General features: G+C 46.4%; 1 protein-coding gene across 16 annotated transcripts in view; it reads left to right on the plus strand.

Annotated features, from left to right (window-relative positions):
• MACF1 (microtubule actin crosslinking factor 1) overlaps positions 1 to 25,681 on the plus strand; it is a 250,864-nt gene that overhangs the window by 115,665 nt on the left and 109,518 nt on the right. For 15 of the 16 annotated variants that reach the window (XM_032789628.2, XM_075060891.1, XM_032789629.2 and 12 more), the window contains exons 12-35: positions 2 to 95; positions 1,259 to 1,413; positions 1,718 to 1,994; positions 2,553 to 2,681; positions 3,834 to 3,911; positions 4,475 to 4,636; positions 5,302 to 5,406; positions 6,299 to 6,394; positions 6,792 to 6,917; positions 9,386 to 9,538; positions 10,049 to 10,203; positions 11,398 to 11,524; positions 12,301 to 12,484; positions 12,889 to 13,058; positions 13,721 to 13,899; positions 14,523 to 14,661; positions 15,269 to 15,462; positions 16,954 to 17,116; positions 18,132 to 18,215; positions 18,698 to 18,805; positions 19,445 to 19,543; positions 21,125 to 21,277; positions 21,529 to 21,617; positions 22,429 to 22,564. In XM_032789628.2, the coding sequence (XP_032645519.1) occupies positions 2 to 95; positions 1,259 to 1,413; positions 1,718 to 1,994; positions 2,553 to 2,681; positions 3,834 to 3,911; positions 4,475 to 4,636; positions 5,302 to 5,406; positions 6,299 to 6,394; positions 6,792 to 6,917; positions 9,386 to 9,538; positions 10,049 to 10,203; positions 11,398 to 11,524; positions 12,301 to 12,484; positions 12,889 to 13,058; positions 13,721 to 13,899; positions 14,523 to 14,661; positions 15,269 to 15,462; positions 16,954 to 17,116; positions 18,132 to 18,215; positions 18,698 to 18,805; positions 19,445 to 19,543; positions 21,125 to 21,277; positions 21,529 to 21,617; positions 22,429 to 22,564 (3,355 nt within the window). Of the gene's footprint in view, position 1; positions 96 to 1,258; positions 1,414 to 1,717; positions 1,995 to 2,552; positions 2,682 to 3,833; positions 3,912 to 4,474; positions 4,637 to 5,301; positions 5,407 to 6,298; positions 6,395 to 6,791; positions 6,918 to 9,385; positions 9,539 to 10,048; positions 10,204 to 11,397; positions 11,525 to 12,300; positions 12,485 to 12,888; positions 13,059 to 13,720; positions 13,900 to 14,522; positions 14,662 to 15,268; positions 15,463 to 16,953; positions 17,117 to 18,131; positions 18,216 to 18,697; positions 18,806 to 18,946; positions 19,056 to 19,444; positions 19,544 to 21,124; positions 21,278 to 21,528; positions 21,618 to 22,428; positions 22,565 to 25,681 lie in introns of those variants that run through there. The other variant, XM_075060895.1, reaches the window with a different exon arrangement.

Consider the following 25,681-nt stretch of genomic DNA (forward strand, 5'->3'; position numbering starts at 1 on the left):
GGCTGGAATTGCTGCTACAAATCGCTAACAAAATTCAGAATGGTGCTCTGAACTGTGAAGAAAAACTCACTCTGGCAAGGAACACACTGCAGGCTGTGAGTGTTGGTGTTAGTCTCTCATGTCTATTGTCCTCTTTCCTTCCCTCGAACCCGCCTCTATAGCCTGGCATAGCTGCCTGTCTGCTTAGACCTCAGCACCTCACCCTTGGGATGTTGAGCTTATTCTGAATAGGGCGTGGGGTTCGTGGTGGAACAGGAGCTCCCAGTGCTGTGCTGTAGCTAAGAAGGTGAACACGGTCATTGGATGTATTAGCAGGGGGCATCAAGGAGGAGCGTGGAGGTGGTGTTACTTTTGTGTATGGCATCGGTGAGACCCTTACTAGCCATTGTGTCCAATCAGGTGTCCATGCTTCCAAAGGGATGCTGAAAAATTGGAAAGGGTTCAGCATAGAGCTACGAAAAGGATTCAGTCTGGAAAACCTGCCTTATAATGAGTCTTAAGAGGTTCAATCTATTCCGTTGAGCCAAGAGACGGTTCTGAGGTGACTTGATATGGTATGTCTGCAGGGAATCAGAAGTGTGAGATATCCAAGCTGGCTTTGGTCTAGCTAGCTTGAATAACAGTAGCAGTTATGCTGTGGCAGCACAGGTTAGCTGCTGGAGTACGCATGCAGGGGCCTGGATTGGTTGAATAGCCTGTTCTGCTGCGGTCTCACTGCTGTTGTCGTTTGAGCTGGTTCAGACCTAGCTCGGGTTTGTCTCTGCGTGCTGCAGTCACAATCCAATTGCACTGTAGACCTACCTAAAGTGTATAGGTACCTATGCGGGAAATGATTTCTGATCATTGACGGCCCTTTAAGTTAGCAGGGAAAGATGTAACCAGAGCCAGCGGTTGAAGCTGGACATATTCAGATTGGAAGCAAAGTGCATGTTTTAAAGTGAGGGTAACTAAATATTTGAATAACTTGCCTAGGGATGGGTGGATTCTCCATCACTTGGAGTCTTTGTAGCGAGACTGGATGTCTTTCTAAAAGACATTGCACTGGCTCAAACAGAAGTTATGGGCTTGATGCACAAGCCAGTAGGTGAGGTTCTTTGGCTTGTGTTACGCGGGAGGTCAGGCTAGATGATCATAAATGGTCCCTTCTGGCCGTAACGTCTATGAATCCTTTGACGACTGAACCCCTCTTGCCTTGCATGTCCCTTACAGTACAGTGGGGATGACACATCCCCCTGATAACTCTGACCTCTCACTGCAGGATGCTGCTCACCTGGAGTCTGGCCAGCCAGTGCAGTACGAATCCGATGTGGTCATGTACCTGCAGGAGTGCGAGGGGCTTATCCGGCAGCTGCAGGTGGATGTGCAGATCCTCCGAGATGAGAATTACTACCAGCTGGAGGAGCTGGTCTTCAGGTGAGGGGCTGTGTGTATGCGAAAGCGTTACTGACTGGGGGATATGGACTGAGATATATGAATATGCTGCATTAAGTAGTAAGGTATGTGAGTCCTGGTGGTAATGGCTCTGCCCTAGCCGAGTGTGTCCTGCTCTCCATGTGCTTCCTGTGAGGTTGGATTCCTTCAGTTTGGGTTATAGAAGAAGATAGACAAACCCTTGATAAGCAGGATTGTTGTGGAGAACAGATATCGTTCCATATATCTGCTGGAGTCCAGACATCAGTAACTAGGCTTCTGTCTTCCCTCCCTGTCTCTGCTCCAGGATCGTCCGGCTGCAAGATGAGCTGGTCACGCTGAGGCTGGAATGCACTAACCTGTATCGGAAGGGTCACTTCTCTACCTTGGAGCTGGTAGCACCATCCACCCTGACCACTACACACTTGAAGGGAGAGCCCTTGACAAAGGGCACGCATACCTCCTCTGCCTCCTGGTTCCGGAAGCCCATGACCCGGGCGGAGCTGGTGGCCATCTCCTCTTCTGAAGATGAAGGCAACCTCCGATTTGTGTATGAGCTGCTGTCTTGGGTGGAAGAGATGCAGGTGGGTGCATGCCCTGGGCTTTAACCAGCTCTACAGGCTGACTCAGCTGCATGTATTGGCACTAAAAAAAGTCAGAAAACTGAAAAATGGGGCGGGGGGGCGGTTCTGTCTTTTTCTTTAAACCACAAACATTGTGAGGGTGCAACTGGTCCCTGGTGCTCAGGGAATGCCATTGGTTACCAGATACTCTTGTTTCTGAGAAGTCCTTCTTGTCTTGAGCTGGGTTTGGTTTCCCATACAGTGTTCCTGCTGTTTGCAGGGAATAGTGGAAGGGTGTCTCCAAAGCAGAGCTCCATACTCATTCAGCCTGACAAGCTCCTCCCGTTTGACATGAGCATAGGGCTCAAGCGAGCTGCCCCTGAAGTCAATGTGAGTTTGGACATTGACCTGAGCACTGTTAGGGTCACTATCTTAAGGATCACACTGCACCGGGGCTGCGCTTTGCATCTCTTGCTTCAGTAGTGAGCTAGAAGGTGCCTTCACCTCCAGGACCCTGTGCTTTTGAGCATGCTCTTTCGGATGGCAAACACTGACTGTGCCTACTGGTGGCTGTTTCAGATGAAGCTGGAGCGGGCAGAGTGGGGCAATGATTTGCCGAGTGTGGAATCTCAGCTGGAGACGCAGCGGCACGTCCACTCCAGCGTGGAGGATCTGGGCGCCAGCGTGAAGGAGGCCAGGATGTATGAGGTGAGGGGGACACAGACTTGATAGAGGACCTTAGGGCACTAGAGTTTGCCAAGGCTCGGCAGGGTGATGAGGAGGAGCAGGACATCAGATCCTGTGAGTGTTTGGTGGCTTTGGAGGGTGAATATACTTGAGGCTGCTGCAGTGAGGCACCTTTGAAGGTATATGGTGCAGCCGGCTCTCCCAGCATTCTGAACTATCAACACTCATTAAAAGTAGGAATAGGAACATTATGTTACCTCTGTATTTGGCACTGGTGTGACTGCTGCTGGAATAGCGTGTCCAGTTCTGATGGCCACAAGTCAAAGAGTGTTGATAAATTCGAGAAGGTTCAGAGAGGAGCCCCGAGAATGATTAAAGGATTAGAAAACCTGCCTTCTAGTGATAGGCTCAAAGAGCTCCAGCTATTAAGCTTAGTAAAGAGGGGTCACTTGAATAGAGTCCATAACTATCTACACGGGGAGCAAACATTTAATAATGGGCTTTTCAGTGGAGCGGAGAAAGGACTAACACAATCCAATGACTGGAAGCTGAAGCTAGACAGTGTCGTTTTACCAGTGTGAGTAATTAACATTGGAATAATTTACCAAGGGTCACGGTGAATTCCACATCTCTGACAACTGTTAAATCAAGGCTGGATGTGTCTCTAAAAGCTCTGCTCTAGGAATTGCCTTGGGGAAGTTCTGTGACCAGTGCTGTACAGGAGGTCAGACCAGATGATCCCAATGGTCCCTTCTGCCCTTAGAATCTGTGAATCTAAGGTGTGTCCCATTGAACCAGGATTTTAATGTATCACCATTAGCTTATTCTGCAGGCAAAGCTCAAGCCAAGAGGCTTAAGTGCTGCGACTACTCTTCAGATTTGATCCCCATTGATTTGTTGTGTTAAGCCCAATTTCTTGTAAATCATTCTTTCTATTTTCTCTTGGAGCCCAATTCCTTCACTGAGTGTGGAAGGTTCTTTCTCCCCACTGTCTAATTTCCCTCCCTCCCTCCCTCCCCCTGTTCCAGAAAAGAAACCGCTTGCCACAGCTAGCATTCCTGCTTCTGGTTCTTACTGCTCATGGACAACTCAGGGGAAGTGGCTGGTATGGGGTGCGATGCTCTGAAATTGAAGCTCTATATACTGGCAACGTGAACCATTTTTCCTTCTTAGGGTAAAATGTCTCAGAATTTCCGCACTAGCTACACAGAAACGCTCGGCAAGCTGGAGACACAGTACTGCAAGCTGATGGTGAGTAGGCATTACCCATGGCCCCAGCATGCTCTGCTACCTGAGAGTCCCGCCCCTCCAACCAGCACCATATTCCCTTGGCACAGGCTGCAGAATACAGGGTCCATATCTGCTGGTGATGAGGATGGGGAGAGGGAACAGTAGCAATCATTGAGAGTGGAGAGAAGAGCAGACACGTTAGTGTCTTTCTCAGAACGGAAACCTGTTTATGGCAAACCAGGTTATTTTGGCAAGGTTGGCCTGTGTGCTATGGAAGCCATGGCTTTACCCAGCCGGTAACCCTGAGTGTACAAGGCAAAGGGTCTGAATTTCCTAAGCCGTTCTCATTATTCTTATCTGCTTGACTTACATACTATGAGAAAGTTTCCCAGTTTGGAGCAACTCATTACAGCTGGAGTCATCCTCCCAGGGGGTGGGTGGTTTTCACTTACACACTTCTCAGACATCTTTGCAGTACTGTAACTATACGTCCTCAGCCCCCTTCAGGGGCACTGGAAGAGAGAAGAGTCTGGGAAGCATCCATTTATGGCTCACAAGAGGGGTGGTTATTTCACTGTATGCAGGAAACATCGAGCTTCCGACTGCGGCATCTCCAGAGCCTGTACGGGTTTGTGTCCCGAGCCACTGCTGAGTTAATCTGGCTGAATGAAAAGGAGGAAGAGGAGCTGGCGTATGACTGGAGTGACAACAACCCCAATATTGCAGCCAAAAGGAATTACTTCTCAGTACGTATAGTGCACGCACGGGGCACCCATCTGAACAGGGCTGCCTAGTTACAAGCTCCATTGATTATACTGGTATTGCTTTTAAATTGCTGTGAAACCTCCAGCTGTCTTAAAAGCTCTCAAATTAAGGCTTCCCAGGATTCTGAGCTCCTACGGCTCAGCCTGCAGCGCTTGCCACAGTCATGATCACCACTGATGAACTGTGGCTTGAGTAGAATGCAAAGGGAAAAGCTAAATCTGTTTAGCAGGTTTTCCAGTTTTGGGAGCATGTAATAAGTATACTGTGGGGTAGGGTTAAAGCTGGAGTTGAACACTTGGCTGAGAATTCCCTCAGTTCCTAGCATCTAGGCTTTGAATGACAACCTTCTGAATAATGTTTTATTTATATCTGTAGCCATTCAAAATTAAGGAAATTCCAAGGCAGAAATTCTCAGTTAAGGTTAAGGAGACTGCCCTTCAAGACAATAGTAATAAGGTGTTCTCATTCAAAACCTACATGTGGAACTGAAGATATGCTCAGTGCCGTTTCCAACATCAGCTTTAACCCTGCCCCACATCCCTGCTCCTCTTCAGCCTGGCCTGGAGACGTAATGACTCAAGTTACAGCTACCCCAGAAATTTGTGATTGATTTTGATTTGAGTCTTTGCTTGTGTCTGTTCCTCAGGAGCTGACACTGGAACTGGAAGAGAAACTGGATGTGTTCCGGTCTCTACAAGATACAGCAGAGCTGCTGTCATTGGAGAATCACCCGGCCAAACAGACTGTAGAGGTAACTGATCAGTTGAAGGGCGTATACGCTGGGGGGTTTCACACCCAGCCATATGAATTGAACTCAGTTACCCCCTTGAAGAAATATCATTGGGAGACATGCTATAGACAGCCACACATCCACCTCCACCCTAAACTGCTCTTACCAACTCCAAGTAAACAGCTTGTAAAGCTTTCTTGAGAAGGACAAGGGAGACACTTCTACAGAACGCCCTTCCCAAGATGATAAAGAGAAATGTTTGTGTGTACAGGCCCAGGCCCAAGGTCCTGTGGTAAGATAAGAGAGCCAGTGGCCCTGAGCTCTCTTTGAATTACTCATGGTTATGAGACTGATGGAGCAAACGTGTCTGTGGAGCAAAGGGTCATCAGGACAGGGTTTTTTTTTACTGACAAGCCCCTCCACCAATTCCAGGGGATGGAGGGAAACGACCTTGGAAGTGCCACTTGATGTGCCTCCTTTCTTTAATATATTTCTTTTGGTCTCTGTTCCAGGACACTTCCCACGACATCTCATTACAGCCAAATCCTTCCTCCTTATGTGCCCATTGTCAGCCAGTTGAGTGAACTGGCTGAACACTGACTCAAACCCCTTTGTGTCAAGTATCAGAGAGGTAGCCGTGTTAGTCTGGATCTGTAAAACCAGCAGAGAATCCTGTGGCACCTTATAGACTAACAGACATTTTGGAGCATGAGCTTTCGTGGGTGAATACCCACTTCGTCAGATGCATCTGACGAAGTGGGTATTCACCCACGAAAGCTCATGCTCCAAAATGTCTGTTAGTCTATAAGGTGCCACAGGATTCTCTGCTGGTTTTTCAAACCCCTTTGACGGATGCACCTTGTTCCTTTGTTGTTGTGACTCATGGTTTTCTTTGTATATGTGTATTCTCCAGGCGTATAGCGCAGCTGTCCAGTCCCAGTGGCAGTGGATCAAACAGCTCTGCTTCTGTGTAGACCAGCATGTGAAGGAGAATGCTGCTTACTTCCAGGTATAGTAGGGAGGGACAGTCCTGCGTTTCTGTCCCTGACCTATGGTTCAAAGACCCACGCCTGGCTGTGCACCGTGGTTATGGTATAGCATCAACTGACCCACAACATGCTTATCCTTTTGCAGGGCGGTATAGGCTTTATCCTGAACATAGCTTTAAATTCCCTTTTGCCGTGTCCCCTGAGTGCTTTATATGGTGGGATGTGCTTTCTCATGCTAGCCCAGGCCAAGCCTGTGGTGGTGCTTTACCGCTCCAGCAGCACAAAGATGGAGAGAAATGTGGAAGAAACTTGCCCAATGAGGTTTTTGGCGGGTCCCTTGCAGTGTTGCCTGTGGCAAGGAATAGCCTGTGGTGTGTTGTATCACACAGCTTTCTGTAATGCTTTTTGGCTTTGCAGTTCTTCAGCGACGCCCGAGAGTCAGAAATGTACCTGCGGAATCTCCAGGACTCTATCAAACGGAAGTATTCTTGTGACCAGAACACCAGCCTGACCCGCCTGGAAGATCTGCTGCAGGATTCCATGGTGGGTGTTCTGTATAAGCCCCAACATCATGGGTTGTTGGTGCAATGCACAATCAATACTGTGGAGCAGCACTGCTTGCTGGCTTTTGCATCACAAGGGCAAATGGGTATATTTGTTTGTTCCTACAACAGCACAGTTAAGTTGAATGTTCTTTGCCTATCCTGTCTCAGACCACTCCTTGCATTTTGATTGTGTGTGTCGGAGTGCAGGCCGTGTGACCTTTACTGTGTCACTTTCTGTTGATTTAACACTGTCTACACTAATCTGATTTTAATTTAATAGCTATAATGGAAGATCAGTGACTGCAGTAAAGGACTCTTATAGAACACAAAGCTCTCTCTGTATCCCTGCACCCTTGCTGAAGGGAAGGGGAGCCGGCTGTGCGAAAAGGCTGGCTAGAGACCTTGTGTACCACAGGAAAATGAAGTCCAGAGTTGATTCTTCACCATCACTATCTACCACGCTATCTTTCTGTGCGTAGAAATACGGTGATGGATGAGTTGTTTTGTCTGAGAAGGTTACTCTGATCTGGTCAAATGCAACTGGAGGCTGCATCCAATTGGTTGGTTAGCTGGTGCAGGAAAGGATGGCGGGAAATGCCCACTCTTAATCCAGATCGAATCTGTCATTAATCTGTTATGCCAGGTCTACAAGGTGGCTAATGATAAAATCAAAGCAGCGAGTGGATGGATAATTGTGTGTGTCTATATTCAGTAATCAAGACAGCAGTAGTAGGCTGAACTTTGGCAGATTAATCTTTAAGGCACATTACCTGATGCAACTGGAATAATATATAGAGCAGTCCAAACAATAAGATAACTTTATAACAACTCAGGGCAAGTTAGCATAATAAGAAAAGGAGTGAAGTGTCAACCAGCTACTGATTTGGCATATCTAATGAGTGCAGGTTTATCTAAGTATTTAACTGCTAATCCTCTGATAAAGATTAGTGGCCAGATGCTAATCAAAACCTTTCAAATGTTAACGTTTATACGTTCGTTCAGTACTTCAGACTGGACTGATTAAGTACTAACCTATTAGTGGAGCTTCAGAAACTCAGATGCAATGAAATGAAATGATGCATATGACAATGATGAAATCCCATTGTCATATGCAATCTCTTTCTTATGGAGTTCTTTTGGTCCCAGAGGTTCTGCATCAAAAATGTTGGTGCTGGTATTGGGCAGTCATGCAGGGTAAATCCTCTGGACTTGTTATCCTCTCTTCTCAAGGGTCCGAGTGACGCATTCCCTTCTCCCTGTGTCAGTTTGTCCAGCTCTTTGTAATCCAGCTGTAGTCGGTGCAGGTTCTTAGAGCTATATCCACAAGTACTAGGATTCTGGCTTGATAGTGGTTCACTCCTTGTTTTGAAAAGTAGCCGACATCTCAGGAATGGTGAAGTCCAGTTATCTCCCTGACATATGCTCTTATTCTTTGGTAACTAATGAGTTAAAGTTGTATTTCTTCCAATCATGCTCCCTGGGACAGGCACAGGTAGTTTATTTAAGCACTTATTCTTTTTTTTTTTTTTTTGTAACCATTAAATAACTGAGACCATTCACCCTTCCTAGTGCACTAATTGACCCTTTAATGGGCTCAGAGTGAAAAGCATGAGTGTTAAAGTTCTCTGTTGGATGTTTTTTTTTTTAACTTCATAAGTCAAAGTGGGCTGGACCATAATAAATTATTCAGGCTGTTATTTATGTAACAGTACCCACACTTCTACACTGGAATGGCTGTAGATTGTTTTGAGGATGCTCTGAAAATGGAGAACCACTGTGATCTCAGAGCATCAGACCAGCAGTGACTGAAGGAGACCAATTATCCAATATCATTTACCCCAGCTGGCAAATTTCTATCAAAATATCTAATAATTCTGATTACTTCACCACTAACCGTAGTGGAAAGAAGTCCCTTAGGTGAAGAGATGTTTCTGAGCCATTTCTCTGGGATGTTTTATCTTCTTAACTCTTTGCACCTACATCCTGAGTGTTGTTTTTAAACATGCCTTCATTCCTTGCTTTAGAAAAGGGAGGAATGCAACAGGGTTCTGCAGCCTTCCCAAAGCAGCAAAAAATAAATGTCTCCTCGGTTAGGGTGTGTCCTGCTGGTCACTGTTTTATACACACTGCAATTTAAATTTTTTAGAAAACTGTTATTTTCTTGTATCTAGCAGCAAAAGAAATTAATGCTCTGCATGCAGCTTGGTGGGGGTGGGGGAAGCAAGTGAGTGGTCTGAATGGCACAAAAATGAAAGGAAAGGTTCCAGCTCTGATTTGGGGTGTGTTCCCCACAGCTGGGGTGAGAGGGACTCTCTTGGCATATCCAGTCAGCCCTTGAGAGCCCAGCCCAGACCTGGAAGACCCTCACCTTTCTGGGGGAAAGAGGGATGTTGCAACCACTCTAAGGGATTTAGTAGTTCTCTTTTGCCACCTGCAGTAGCAGCGCTTTGCTTTCATTCTCGCCAGGATGAAAAGGAGCAGCTTATTCAGTCAAAGAGCTCTGTTGCCAGCTTGGTTGGGCGGTCCAAAACCATCGTTCAGCTAAAGCCACGAAATCCGGACCATGTCCTGAAGAGCACCATCTCAGTCAAGGCTGTTTGTGACTATCGCCAGATCGAGGTGAGCTGATGGCAAGGAGCCTGCGGGCTTCAGAGCGAAGGGAGGAGAAGAATCCAGGCTTGTGCAGAGGGTTGGGGGAATAGCAGGGAAGCAGAAAACAGAGAAACTTGGACCACTTCTATAGTACTTTGACGGTAAGAAACAACAGCGAGTTAGGGAGGGGATGTATAAGGAGGCGGATGGAACAATTGCCTCTTCTGGAATAGCTTCTCCAATGATCCTGATCTTTCTCTGAGCAGTAGCAAAGGTTCCATTCCCATACCTTCTAGCCAAAGACTTGCCCGGGTAGCATCCTAGCATCACTGATTTTCTCCTCGCTTCCTCTCCAGACAGCTCTCTGAGGTGATTCACAATTTACTTCACTTTTGTTCGATTTTAAAGTGAGTTGGTGGAAAGCCTCCTTTCCTCAAGTAACCCTACTGGAGTTTCCCAGAAAGGGATCTGGCCACAACAGAAGGCTTTGGTGGGTCAGGTGTTGGATTGCAATTTTTTTTGCTGTTGCCTGCGTAGATCACCATCTGTAAGAATGATGAGTGTGTGCTGGAAGATAATTCCCAGAGGACCAAATGGAAGGTGATCAGCCCTACTGGCAATGAAGCCATGGTCCCATCTGTGTGCTTCCTGATCCCCCCTCCTAACAAAGAGGCCATTGACATTGCTAACAGGTAACTAAGCATTGGAATTCACTGCTTGCTGCTCATTGTGGGTTGGAATTCCAAAGCTGGAATGACCAAGAGATGCCTCTAGCTGTTCGTTATGTTCTGGGTTATTTATACTGAGACCATCCAGATCTGTTTTGCTTGGGGAAAAGTTTAACCCCTCATCCTTGCTGGGAGTTGGGGCTTCATGTTGTTAATATTAATTGCAACAGGTGGCTAGCTTGTTGTTGTGGAGGGGCTCAGCTACAGGTGATGGGGAAGGTTCAGGGGGTTGGTGGTGGTGGTATGGAGCCTTCTGATCACGAGCTGCAATCCAGGCTTGGTGAGCTGTACCCAGAAGTCCTTAGTCTGATGGCTGTTGGGTTTGCTGTTTCAGTTCCCAGTGGATCAACGTCACAAAACCTGTTCCTGTGATTGACTCCCTTGTGACAGTATCACAGGGAGATCAAGGGTGCCTCGTCTAGACTGTCTAGCTTCTCTAGTGTTAGACATGCCTACACCACTATAAATCATGACTTGTGCTGCTTATCTTGGCTTGAAACGATCAAACTCGTGGTGCAGCATTTCCTCACGGGAGGTTTGCGCCAATGCTGTCCACAACAGTGCAAAAAAACCAGTGTGGACAAGGTCTAAGTGGGTCTGGAAACTGAACTACCCTCTGGTCTCTAGGTAGGGGTGATTCCCTTGCCCTGCTTGTTGTGTGGCTAACAAGGAGGTGTTTTTTAGTGCTTCCAGCCTGGTAACTTCACAAACAATGAAATTAATGGGAATGGGGAAAAACCTGAACGCCCCTTCTGGCTGCTCAAATGTCCTGGTGTGGCTGCCCTGCCTGGAGAGAGGCCTGGGGCCTCCTGAGTCTGGCCGGCCTGCCTGGCGGAGGAGGTGGCTCTGCTGCTGACTTCACAGGAACGTTTGATGTTATATTTCTGGATGGTTGGAGATGGCAGCACGCAGGAGAGGGGATTCCCCAGTGGGGATCTAATGCATGTAAATAAGAGAGAGATAAGGCTCCTGTCTGATTCTGATCAGGGCATTCTGCAAGCCTTACCATTGGCTCTACTCAGTTAGGCTTGACCTTGGGTTGTTATCTGAATGAGCTAAAAGTTAAAGACTGAATTTGAATAAGCACATGTCTGGCTCCATGCTGTAACTGAGAATGCTGGGGACCTGGGCTGTCATGGAACTGTTGTCCTGTCATAGGGTCGAACAGCTGTACCAGAAGGTGATGGCTCTCTGGCACCAGCTCCACGTGAACACGAAGAGCCTGATCTCCTGGAACTACCTGCGGAAGGACATTGCCCTGGTGCAGGGCTGGAATATGGAGAAGGTACCGTACAAAGCTTCCCAACAAATCCACCTGTCCGGGTCATTGCAGTGTAGGTTGGTCTTCTCCAGCAATGCAAAAGCTCACTTGCTTTGGCTGCCTGGTTGGAGTTGGAAACAATGCCAAGGCTTCCTCGCCTGGATAGGGAATACAAGGAAAATGGTAAGAGATGATTCAAGGGTGAAGGGTTAGGGCGACTGAGGGATCAGCCTGAGGGGCACAGTCTGAGCTCTGGGGGGTTCAGAGCAAAGAAAGAGATGCGCAGTGACCCTAGCATCAGTTGTTTGCTCCTGAGCTATAATCAGCTCAGGTGTCATAGGATTGACGCTCCTTTTTACTTAGGAGTGAACAGAGATGGAGGTGAGTGGAATGAGGAAGGGGAGGAAAGATCCAGGGAAGGCAAACACCTCATAATGTCATTCCTCGTTCCTTGAAAGCATGGGAGAGCTCTGTTCAGGCAATAAAGGTTATTGTAATGGGAGGAGTGAGATGAAAAACCCAGGCAAGATGACGGCTGGCCCCTAAAGGCAGTGCTGCGTCATAGCGTGACCAAAAGAGCTGTCCTGTCCGAGAAGGGGAGACTCACTAGAAGCTGCCTCCTGGCAGTGCTGGTCACCCTTGAAAAGGCGGGTGTCTCGCTGGGAAAGGAGCATGTGAATTAATGCTTACGAGAGTGTGTGAGAAATGAGAGACGCAGCCGGGTAATTCGCAGTAACTGGGACCTTGGTCAAGGCAGTTTGCTGCAGAGTTCCTTATTGTTAGTCTTTGGTTTTCCACAGCTCAGATCTCTGGCCCAAGGAGAGTGCCAGCAAGCCATGAAGAGCCTGCAGGCGCACTATGAGGACTTCCTACAGGACAGCCGGGACTCGGAGCTCTTCTCTGGGGCCGATCGACTGCGCTTGGAGGAAGAAGTGAAGTCCAGCAAGGAGCACTTCCAACAGCTGCTGGAGTCCATGGAGAACGGTGAGCTGGGAGCATTAATAAACTAATGTGGAGCTGTGGGGGCTGGTAGAGATGTGGGATCTACAGGTGCTCTTAATTTTTAGACTAGGTTGTGAGTGTTAGCTTTGCAAATGGCTGTTCTCTTCCCTGCTGTTCATTCGAATGCGCGGCCCTTGTTGGGGAGAAATAGTGCTGGCAAATGGTGCCGATTAGGTCTGGGTAGCGGGGTCCTTGCTCTGCTGCCAGTGGTTAAACATTAGGTGTTCACAGCTCTTGACTGGCCTCGGTCAAATTTGGTTTCCATCTGAGTAGAGAGCCCTGTGTTCGCTTCTGTCTGGGCAGAAGAGTGCAGCCACTTGGGTCTATGGTTCCTAATTGAGACTGATCCTAGATGGGGGTTTTTTGGTATGTTTGTGACTTAACAGAGGACAAAGATGAGACTGTTGCCAGGACATATCTCTCTGAGCTAAAGAACATCCGTCTGCGCCTGGAGGAGTGCGAACAGAGACTAGTGAGGCGAATCCAGGCCCCAGGCAGCACCAGAACAGACGGTGATACTATCCAGGAAAACACCTTCCGCATTGCAGAGCAGGAGGTCAGTAGTTCCTGCAGGTTTGAGGGAACCCACTATTGGTCTAAAGAGAGCTGCTTCACAGGGCATTGATACCGTGGCATAAATCTTATATAGGGAACTCACCTGCTTCACGTAGCAATCCCATAGAGGTAACCTTTTACTCTTAGGTCAGAAAGACAATGAAGGTATCTTTGTTCTCTTGCCTCGACGCCTTTTTGCATTTTATACCTTCGCCCACCCCATGATGTCTCCTCGCTTCGGATCCCCAAGGGAAAAATGTCTATTGTCATATAGCCTGGGCCTATCCCTCAATCCACTGAGACTAGCACATACTGCCTTTTTCCCAGGCTGGCTGGGCAAACGTCCATTGCAGAAAGTGTTCCTTCTTGAAATCTGAATAAAAAGTTATAAGAAGCAACAGCTCCCAAAGCATTGATTGCAGGTGGCCTTTGCCACCACTGAGACCAGAGCATCCCAATCTGATAATGGAAAGGAATGAAGAAAATGGTGAAATCTGCAGAATTTACAAGCCCTGTTTAGACTTCAAATGATTCCGCTAAATAGACTTTTAAGCTGGAAATGTCTAATACCGGGCACTCCTTGCATCTTATCCTGTTCACTTTTGCTTCTGTCTCCTGGGTGTCTGCACTTTATTCTGATATTAATTCTCTGCCTCCACACAGCGCATGCAGGAGGATTTACGGCAGCTGAAGTCTGACTTGCAGGACGTTTCTGAGAGATGTGACAGCTTCCTACACAAGTCTCCAACAGGGTCCAGTGCCCCACACCTGCGTTCTGAGCTCAGTCTACTGGTAGAGAAGATGGATCACGTGTATGGACTCTCTTCCGTCTATCTGGATAAGTGAGTCAGAACGTGCCTATTTTCTGGAGTTGAGAGAGAATTCTATATGGGCAGAACTAGCTATGCTGCATGGCTACCCTCTCTGAAACTGGGTGAGGGTAGGAATTGCTCTCATGCTTCTTAAGGGGGCTTAGGAATGTCTAGGAGATGCTGTAAATTCCAGAGCTCCAAGGGGTGCCAGGCAGTGGTGCTCCAGAATATTTGAATGTTAGCGTCGAGGTAACTAATTATTCCCACTTTGGGGATGGGAACGCCAAGATGAAGTGACATGTTGGAGTTGCTGTTAAAACTGGGGTTAAATGCTGCTATTCCAATCTCTTATTCTAGAACTCAGACCACTAGATTATGCTGCTTCTGTGTTCAGTTCTGTTTGATCCCTTCCATTTTAACTGAAGGTGTTTTAAAATTTCAGGGGCATATATAGAGGCTTGTGTTTACGGGCTTCTCCCTCAGAATCTAGATTCCATTATGGCCTTTTCTTCCTGCTACTCAAATGTGAATGTTGGGTATGATCCAGAGCGATCTGTTCTGTTCCTCTCTGCTGCTTATGATCCAAATGACTTTACAGTGCAGAATGTCCTCCGTTCGAGAAGTCACGTTTCCTTCTTGTCTTTACATGATAGGTTAAAGACAGTAGATGTTATTGTTCGTAGTACTCAAGGAGCAGAGTCCCTGGTAAAAGGATATGAAGTGAAACTGAGCCAAGAGGAGGCAGTCCCTGCTGATCTAACAGCTATTCAGTCTCACAGAGCCACGTTACAGGTTGGTAACATTATGCTTCCGCTAGCATCCAGTAGAAACTAGAATCACTCCAGACATGAACTCTGGCATTCATTGAACTGGATTCTCCCCTTTCCTTACTGAATTTGCGTTGTGGTCCATCCTCTCTTCTCGCTGGTGAGTGATTGGAGGCTTTAATTGAGTCGACATGATCCTTACTGCTTTGTGAACTGTAGGTAGAACAGCTGCCTTGGCAGGCACCATCAGTTCTGCTTTTTTGCAGTTCTCTGGATGTGGCTGGGTCTTGAACTGATGCTAATTGCACTTGGCAGCTGCAACGTGCGTAACTCTGCGATGCTGAATGCACCATCATGACTAGCTCTGAGCTGGGCTACAGACCCCTATGTTTTGCACCTCCTGGTCCTAGATTCAGCCAGATGGTGGAGATTATGGAGCTGATAATTGTTCCTAAACTCCACAGGGCAACGCAAGGCAGAGCTAAATATTTGTCTATCCTGTCTTAACTGTTCTGTACTTTTAGATGCTTAAGTTTGATTGGAGAATTCCATGTTGTACATACTCACCAGCAACTTCAGCTAAACTTTCTGGTCTTGGTAATATGAATTAGCTGTCTTGTTGTTTGTTAAAGCAATGGCTCAGGGATGCAAAGAACAAAAACGCTGTGTTCTCTACGTTGGAAGAAGATATGGCAAAGGCTAAAGTCACTGGCGAGCAGCTGTATCGTCTGAAGCAAGAGCGCAGCATGGATCTAGAGCGGTACCAGGAGAAAGGAGCCCAGCTGTGGGATCGCTGGCAGAGAGTTGGCTCTCAGATTGAAACCCGGTGAGACACTCCCTTCTTGTTCTTGCTGTTCTGCCGGCAGGGCCTCTGATGGAAGCTGTCATAGTATAATTCCTCAATCTGAACCTTAGAGTTCAAATATGAGGTACTAGCATAAATTCCTCTAAGCTCATTTACCAGCTTAGATCTGATAGCGCTGCCACCAGCCAAAAATTCCAGTGTTTGGCTCACTCTGGTCTCCCCAGAACCTTCCCTGGGGGACCCCAAGACTCAGATGCCCTGAGTCTCACCACAAAGGGAAATAACCCCCCTCCCCTTGTCTTTCTCTTTATTCCTCCAGGCTTCCCCTCCTGGTATGGCCCGGGGTGATCACCCTAATTTCAGAATCCTTGGCGCAATGCAAACCAGCGAAACGATCAGGTTTCTACTTTCACCCTCACTCAGAGTCCCTTGCAAATGCAAGCTTTGTAAACTCCTAACCCGAAGAGATTTTCTCTTCCCCCCGTCTCTTTCCTCACCAATCCCTGGTGAGCTGCAGACCCAGTATCCCCCTTGAGCCCAACTTAGGAAAAAATATCCACAGGTCTTTAAAAAAGAAAGCTTTATATAAAAAGAAATAAAAATGGTCTCTGTTATTTTTCCCAAGCCAAGGTGACCATATACAGGATTAATGGCTTTAAAAGGAAAAATGAATAAACAGCCTTATCAAAAATAAATACAATTTAAAACATTCCAGCAACTTTACACACATGTAAGTACCAAAAACAATATAAAAACCTATATTGTCTTATACCTGTATACAAACTGGGAAAATAGAAGATATAGAAGGGCCTAAAAAGTAGAGAGATCCTCTCTCAGAGCCGAGAGAGCACTAGAGACACAGACAAAGGACACATACCCAAAAATTCCCTCCCTGAGCTTTGAAAAATCCGGTTTCCTGATTGGTCCTCTGGTCAGGTGTTTGGTTCCCTTTGTTAACCCTTTACAGGTAAAAGAAACATTAACCCTTAGCTATCTGTTTATGACAGAAGCTTGTGCCAGACTTGGAACTAGCAATGGCTTTTTTCCAGCTGTAACTTCTGCTAGCAGCCAGGGTGACAAATGCCACCATTAAATATAGGAACTATTCCCATTTGAGGGAATGGCAGAACTTCATTCTCTTTCTCTCTCCTCTCCCTCCAACACCATCTTTTGAGTTCTTGACTCCCTTTCTCTGCTTTAACACCCACTGCCTATCCTACAGGCTCCCTTAGCAGCTGCTAACCTTTGCCAGGCTGATTCTGTGGAACGCCTTTCAGTTCTGATCTGGATCTTTGGATCTTTCCTGGTTGCCACCCTTAACAAACCATAGCGTGGCTGGAAACACCCCCTCATGCTCCCTGTCCCGCAGAGCTGGATGTGTGGCTTCTGTAAATATCCCCAGGGAAACCTCGGCTTTAGAGGTTTCTCTGCATGTGGCTGGGTCTTGAACTATTGTGTTGACACGATGATTTGAGTTTGGTGATGGTTTCCTTTTTGCATTGGTCCTTTCAGCTGTTCAGATCTGGAGAGTATCCAGGAAGTGCTGAGGGATTACCGGGAATGTCACGGAGAGCTGATCCAGTGGATTGAAGAGACCACTGCTCAGCAGGAATTGATGAAACCTGGGCAAGCAGAGGACAGCAGGGTGCTCTCTGAACAGCTGAGCCAGCAGACGGTAAGAGAGAAAATGGCACTCTTCTAACTGGAATAGGGTTGTTGAAAGGAGTCAGACAAGTATTTTTTTTTAAATAAATCTTTTGTCTCGTAAGCTTCAAATCATTGTTCTCTCAAGGACTGAATGACTCATGGGATTTGCAATAAGGTATGTGCATTCACCTGTAGCTTACCAGAGCAGATGCACCTCAGAAGGGTAGTAACTGAATGTTACCACTGTCAGCAGTGCATTTACCTATGGTCTCCTGGTAGCACCTAGTGGTCCCCTCAGAGGCACTGAGGAACAAAGAGCTAGTGGTTAGGGTGCTAGCCTGGGACACGGGAGACCTGGATACAAGCCTCTGCTCCACCACAGATTGCCTGGGTGACCTTAGTCAAGTCACTTAGGCCCAGAGTTTTGAAGATATTTAGGTGCGTAACTTCCATTGATTTCAGTGGAGTTAGGGATTTAAATATTTTTTTTAATCTGGGCCTTAGCTTCTCTGTGCCTCAGTTCCCCATCCCCACAATGGGGATAGTAGCACTGTCCTGCCTCACAGGGGCGTGATGAGAATAAATGCATTAAAGACCATGAAGCGCTCATGCTACATACAGTACTTAAGGAAGAGAGAGATCTAGATAATACTCCCTTCTAGTCTCCGTAAAATGTCCACAGAAGCTGAGTTATCTTCACTCCTGGAGGAGTGCTAAGGCATGTTGGTGGGACGTTGTGGGAGAAGCTTAAGATCAAGACTGGCTGTTTTACTAAAAGATCTGCTCAGGGAATTGTTTTAGGGAAGTTCTATGGTCTGTTATACAGGAGGTCAGTCTTAAAAGATCACAAACCTTGCATAGTGTCTCTTTAACGTATGGGCAGATGGCAGAGCAGGAATGTCACCTGTTCTGTTGCTTGAGGTCTCTAGAGAACAAGTTAAATATGAAAGTGAGGTGGTCATGAGTCACAGAGGAAATAAGAGGAAAATTTCATTTAAAAGGTAGGGGGAAAAATCTTTTTTTTCTTTTGTTTTTTGTCAAAGGCTTTGGTTGTGGTAATCGACAGAAATCAGGCCAAGCTGGACCAGTGTCAGAAATTCTCACAGCAATACTCCGCTGTTGTCAAGGTAATGACATGAATCTTAAATCTGAGGCGAACACGGGGCTCGATGTCAACTGCACAGTCCTTGCCTGCATCTTCCGTTCTCTGAAGCCAGGAGAGAGGCAAAACTCCTCTATTGTTGGCTTTGGTGGTTCTGGCTTTATACGTGGAGAGCGGGAATTAGCTGCTAAGGGCTGGTCTACACTGAGGGGGGGTTTGAACTAAGATACGCAACTTCAGCTATGCTATTTGCGTAGTTCAACTTGTCTGGCCGTCCTCATGGCGGCGAGTCGACTGCCGCGGCACCCCCGTTGACTGCGCTTACTAATGGGCATTGATTAGCGGATCGATTTATCGCATCCAGAAAAGACGTGATAAATCGATCCCCGATCCGGCGGGTAGTATATACGTACCCTAAGAGACCTGAAAATGCCAATCTTAGAATAAATAGGTAACAATTCAAAATCTTTCTGCGCACACACACACCCCACCTTCTTTTATTTCCAGGACTATGAGCTGCAGCTCATGACATACAGGGCATTTGTGGAATCACAGCAGAAATCTCCCATGAAACGCAGACGCATGCTTTCCTCCTCGGATGCTATCACCCAAGAGGTAAGCAGCCTGACTGCCTTCCTGCCTGGCCTTGCATGGGAGAGGAGTGGGGAGAGGTTCCTCTGCTCCTAGAAGACAGACAAGCTCCTTTCTGCTGAACTCTTATATAAAAATTTCCACCCTCACTGTTTTTTTTATTAGCCAGAGAGGATGGCTTAGTGATCTAAGCATCAGGTATGAAATACCTAGACTCCTTGGAACCACAGGTTCAAATCCCAACAGGGTCGACTCAGACCTTCAGCCTTCCAAGGTAAATAAACAGAGTACCATGCAGTATATTGTGTGTGGATCTTTTGGATGAGACCTTTAATAACCAAGGTCCTGTCTGCTCCATGTGGATATTAAAGATCCCATGGTGTTTTTATAAGAGTAGAAGGTTTGCCCCAGTGTCCTCGACCAAAACTTCTCCTCCCTCCCCACTGTTGTGCAGCATGCCGTGCGTCAGGTGACTGCCACGCTCCATCTCAGAGTTGCTGCATTTCAGTGGTGCTGTAACATATCTAGTCTGTGAAGTGCTTGGGGATCTTTCTTAATGAGAGGTGCTGTATCCATTTCTCACCCTGTAAAGTACTGTGCTTGTGTCAGCCAGAGTTCTGACTGAGGCATGGGGCTTTGTTTTCTTTTGTTTTTTGTTTTTAGTTCATGGATCTACGGACTCGCTATACGGCGTTGGTAACGTTAACCACACAGCATGTAAAATACATCAGTGATGCTCTCCGGCGGCTGGAGGAAGAGGAAGTAAGGATATTTTATAGCCAGGGAATTAGACCAGTCTGCTTCATTTCAGTACCCGGAAAGACAATGAAGCAAATAATTAAGCAATCAATTTGCAAACATTTAGAAGACCATAAGGTGATAAATAACAGTCAGCATGGATTTTTCAAGAACAAATCCTGGCAAACCAATCTAATAGCTTTCTTTGACATGTGGAGAGGGGTGGGGGAGGGCGGGAAGCAGTAGATGTGGTATAGCTTGACTTTAGTAAGGCTTTTGATACTGTCTTTCATGACTTTCTCATAAAGAAACTAGGAAAATACAACTTAGATGGAGTTACCATACACTGTGTGCATGACTGGTTGGAAAACCATTCCCAGAGGGTACTTATCAGTGGTTCACAGTCAAGCTGGAAGGGCATAATTAGTGGGATCCCACAGGGATAGCTTCTGAGTCCAGCTCTGTTCAATATCTTCATCAGTGATTTAGATAATGGCATACAGAGTACACTTATAAAGTTTGCTGACGATACCAAGCTGGGAGGGGCTGCAGGTGCTTTAGAGGATCGGATTAAAATTCAAAATGATCTGGACAAACTGAAGAAATGGTCTGAAGAAAATAGGATGAAATTCTATAAGGACAAATGCTTAGGAAGGAACAATCAGTGGAGTACAAAATGGGAAACGATTGCCTAGGAAGGAGTACTGCAGAAAGGGATCTGGGGGTGATAGTGGATCATAAGCTAAAGGTGAGTGAAACTGTAACACTATTGCCAAAAAAAACCCCATAAAAACAAAAAAAAACCCACACTTCATTCTGGGATGTATTAGCAGGAGTATTGTAAGTAAGACAGGAGAAGTAATTCTTCTGCTCTACTTCGCGCTGATTAGACCTCAACTGGAGTATTGTGTCCAGTTCTGTGTGTCACATTTCAGGAAAGATGTGGACAAATTGGAGAAAGTCCAGAGAAGAGCAACAAAAATGATTCAAGGTCTAGAAAATTACCTGCGAGGGAAGGCTGAAAAAATTGGGTTGTTTAGTCTGGAGAAGAGGAGACTGAGAGGGGACATAAGTTTTCAAGTACATAAAATGTTGTTGCATGGAGGAGGCAGAAAAATTGTTCTCCTTTAACCTCTGAGTACAGGACAAGAAGCAATGGGCTTAAATTGCAGCAAGGGAGGTTTAGGTTGGACATTAGGAAAAAATTCCTAACTGTCAGGGTGGTGAGGCACTGGAATAAATTGTCAAGGGAGGTTGTGGAATCGCCATCCTTGGAGATTTTTAAGAGCAGGTTAAACAAACACATGTTAGGGATGATCTAGATAATACTTAGTCCTGCCAGGGGACTGGACTAGAAGACGTCTCAAGGTCCCTTCCAGCCTTATGATTCTGTGATTCTGAATTCATGATTAGCACATTCCGAACTCCGAGACCCAGTCGTCAGTTTCTGCCAGTGATTCTTCCTCTGCTTCAGACCCTTTTCCCATTTCCTGGTTAGAGCATATTTCAGTTCCTTCCACTGAATGGTGCTGGGCTCTGGCTGCGGTAATTCTGGGCCCTTCAGTACATTAATGCGGGATGTGTTCCTGTCTCCCCCATGTGTAGAAAGCAGTAGAGGAAGAGAAGCAGGAGCACGTGGACAAGGTGAAAGAACTCCTGGGCTGGGTCTCTGGTTTGAAACAGAGCACGCAAGTCAGGACTGGCCCACTCAAGAGCAAAGAGCTGGGAGACATTGAGAAATCCATCTCGGAGCAGCAGGTAAATCAGGAGGCTTGTGTCCCTCCCGCTTGCTCTGATAGGTACAAGTACCATGCACATAGTAATTTTCATATTGCTGTTATACATACTGAAACTACATTGTCCTGCTAGTTCTAACTGAGCTTTCCAAAACCACTGAAGGAAAACAACCTTGATGTCTCCTGTGTAACATTGAGCATGTGCTGTAACCTCAGGGGAATTGCTTCCTTTCTTTCCAGCCTGGAATTTAGCTTTCCTCTTTTTCTCAACAGGCTCTAAATGAGGAACTGGCTGCAAGGAAAGAGCAGGTCTCAGAGGCCATCAAAACTGCACAGATCTTCCTTGCAAAACATAGCCACAAGTGAGTACAGTACACGTAGTGGTGAATAAGAGAAAGGAGATTGGAGAGGAGTAGTACACCTCTTTGTCAGAAGAGAAGATGGTGATAAATACAAAGAAAATTAACCTCAAGTTATTCTAATGGCCAGATTACTCAACCACACTGCTGAGATTCCATTGGTGGGCAGGTAGTCTTTGAATCCAGGTGACCATTTAAATAGTGACCAGATGTATGTGAAAATGGCAAGCTTGATAGCCAAAAATTCGCTCCAATAGAGATTCCCAATTTTGTTGCAGGTGATTTTACAACCCAGAAACTTTGCTTTTGGCTAAAATGACCAGTTTTGCCCCGAAGCATGAAAATTGAAATGTTGTGTGTTTAAACATACAAATGCATCTCAGTCAGAACAGAATTTAGGAGCTTTGATAATTTAGTGGATTTTAGCTTGAAAATTGGACCATGTGAATGAAAATAGGCCCGTTTTTGCATAGGAAACTGACATACTTTCACTTTTCCCCCAAAATGGAACCATTTTTGTGAATTGGAAATGGAATGCAAAACCAGTTAATTTGTTGCGACTGTTTCACCTCATCCTGGTACTTTACGACCTCAGCTATTTTGCTTAGTTTCATTCCTGATTCGGTCACTGTGCTTGGCACAGGGTGACTGGCATGACAGTGCACTTAATCCTTCAGCTGAGGCTTGAGCAGTGTGAGGAGGGGATTCCATTGTGTTCTTGCCATTTTGTGTCTGGAGAAGAAAATCTGAAACACATAGAGCTGCATGTCACTTTCTCGGACTCCATGAAGAGATTTCCTGTCCCATCTTGCAGGCTTTCTGACCAGGAGAAGGAACAGATTTCCACCCAACTCAGTGCCTTAAAGGAGACTTACCATCAGCTCTGCAGCGATTCTGCGAAACAGCTCCAACAGCTTCAGAGCCATCTGGCCCAGGAGACGGAGCACAAGGTACCTTTTCCCATCCCATCTATCGCATACATCTGAATTACCTTTCCTCAGAGCGTGAAAGAGGCTTTGCTTGGTTGCGTGTCTCATGACCACCAGCCATTCACAGCCTGTTTGCTTTGTCCTTAATCTCACATGATTGGCCACTCTTCCATGCTGTCCCATACATTGCACTCAGGGGTCCGGGCCGAGTTGGTCATTGGAGGCCAAGTAGAAGAGGTTTTCGTATTCTGTTCCAGGTTGTTAGGGGATGGTTCTCCTCTGCAGTGCTGTGAATCAGGGCTGCTCCCCATGCTACAAAGTTGACTTAATCTTGTAATGGGAAAGAAGGGAGGTGGACATCTGATCTAATAAGGAGACAGAGGGGCCATGGGGTGTCCTTTCAATTTTTTAAAATTGACAGACCACAGTCATGTAGGACCTGGGTGAGACCTGCAAGTGGGGCTTAATTTGTAACGAGAGGTGCCAAGCAATTAGGTGCCAGGGCTCTAGCATAACTGATGCAGCAAGCGCCAGAGGTGCCAGGGCTCTGAACTGCCAAGCCTAGAGGTGCCAGGGCTCAGTTCTGGCACACACTAAGCACTGCCTGCAAGGACATTTTGATGGCATCTCTTGCCAGAAGATCGGCTGCATAGAGACTGGTGTATGGGTAACCTTATTCACACCTCCATGCGTAAACTGTTGAATGCACTAGTGAGAAATAGACTTGCCTTGAATGGTAGGAAATTGAGTTCCTCTCTGTGTGGAATGCAGCCCTGCATCATCACCTTGATAGACCCTCAGCTAATCTGAGAGACCTTCACTGACTGAGTAGCTTGACCCCTGTCCATCTCCCATTTGCATCCAATAATGGTCCTGTCAGTCTCTGTTTCATGTTACGCTCATGCGCTAGGTGGGAAGGGTTGAAATTCCTTCCTATCACCTCTGTTATTGGTGTTAGCTGTCTTCAGTCATTCATGGTTATACCTGTATGTGTATGTAAATGTATATATATGTGTCCAATGGATATATCTGTGTGTTTGCTTGCTAGCTCCCTATATTTTGAAGCACTGACCAAATTGGACATGATTTTATGATAGCCAAAACTGAAATTGGGTCAGGGAGTGAAATCCCAGTCCAGCGGATCAAGAGAAAAGGATGGCAAGGCCACTGCGTTTATTTATGGGAAATCTAAACTCCCACCCTTTCAGTGCTATATGCATAAAAATAAAGCATACCTATTTCTATCGAAAGAGACATATTGGTATCATGGTTCAGGTGTCTCGGTCCAGTAATTCCTTTTTTTTCTTTCTTTTTTTTTTTTTTTTTTTTAGTTCAGGTCATTTTATCACACTTGCTAGCAGCAGAAAACTCATGCTGACATTACAGCAACAACTCCGAGCTTACAGGTAGCAATCTCCCCAGTTAAATTGTCATGTCATTAATGCCACCTACCTCACTGCTGCCAGGAAAGAAGCTAAAAATGGCCCTGCAGGTCCAAAGCGTGTGGGATGCCCATTCTTTCCTTTCCCTGCTCCTCCCACAGAAAGGAAAATGCTTCCATGCAAAAGTCTTCCCTATAGTTCGCTGTGTTTTATTTATACAGCATGAAAATATTTTGGGGGTGTCAGTTTCCTTTTACAGTTCTGTTGTGCAGAAAGGGGTGTATTTTGCTTCCTAATTATGACAGCCCCCCAGATTTGTGCCTCCTGGCTAACCGAGATTAGCACGGAGCGCAGAGTCGCTGGCACTCTTTGTGAAGCCCAGAAGTGGGATGGGATTAGAACTCTTTATACGAGGCTACTTTAGGGTTTCTATTATGGATACTTGGCTCATATGAGGGAGTTTCTTTGGGGCTATCATTGCATCATGGTACGGTTGCTTCATTGTAGAAGGGAGCACATGGAAAAGTGTTAACATTTGCTTGCTGGAAACATCCGAGACTCAGTGCAAGGGTATCAAATTAAAAAGAGGAAACCAAAGCAAAACTGCAACTCGCGCTATTTTGAGCATGATGTGTCCCTGTACAGTTTGTGTTTCATGTCAAGTATTGTTACGATTAACTGACATCCTTGCTTACAAGTTTAACTAACCCTCCGGAATTTTAAACACAAACCTCCACGCAAAGCGAAAAGAGGACGACCTGCGTGGGGGGTTCTTTTTTGCAAAAAAACAAAAACAAAAAAAACAAAAAAAAAAAACAGTCGCATGCTGGACGCTAACACCAAGCTTTACACTGTGTGTGTGACACGGCTGAGCTGCTCCATAAGGCTCTGTCTTTAACTGCTCCGGGCACACCCTGCAACTCTGGTAAGTAAAAGCCTTTTATATCCCCTCTCTCTTCCTCTGTCTTTCTGTGGCTTGTTCAGTATTGAACGTGCATGCTGGGTTCTGCCAGCCGTCTAGTTCCCCCCACATCCAACCTGTGAAAAAGAGCGTGAGGGTAAATCCAGACCAACTTGCTGGAAGTCGTGTGTTTTGTGGACACCATATCCAAGCTGCCGCATCCTGTGGAATGTTCTCGTGACACATTTGCAAATAGAGAAATTTGAGTGTCTTGAACTGAATTGATCGTAGTATTCACAAAATCCAGGTTCCTGTATTTCCCCTGTGCGTAGGATTCCCTCTGGGGTATCTCCCAGTATCCCAGGCTCTCGTACCTGAGCAACGGGAGTGTAGAAACCAGCAGCTCTGGTGTACATACTGTAGGGGATGCTCATTCCCATTTCATCATCTTTGAGAATCCTGCTCCCTCCTCAGCGTTCCCCTGCTTGCGCTAATAACACCAAGAAAAAGACTTCCCAGAAATACTTGAGGCGGGTGCTATTCTCAGAGCCTGATCATGTTGCTTTCCATCCTGGCACCTAGTGTATTCTAGAACTCTGTTTTTCCCGAGGCCTGGTCTTATTTACTGGAGAGTTGATCATTTCTGAAATGCTCCAGGGAGGGAAGTTGTGGTGGCAGTGCCAGAGAACGCTGCACTGGAGTCTACTTGCATGGGCAGAGGCGACTTCCCTGCCCTTTGGTGCATGGCTGGTATGCTGTTGCTGGTGAGCTGGTATCTGCCATGGGGTTCCCTCTTTCCTGTTGGTGGCTGGCACTGCAGATCTGCATGGCAGGCACTGTGGGAGTAAGTACACC

The sequence above is a fragment of the Chelonoidis abingdonii genome, chromosome 25 (genome assembly GCF_003597395.2).
Source record: "Chelonoidis abingdonii isolate Lonesome George chromosome 25, CheloAbing_2.0, whole genome shotgun sequence".
Taxonomy (NCBI): Eukaryota; Metazoa; Chordata; order Testudines; family Testudinidae; genus Chelonoidis; species Chelonoidis abingdonii.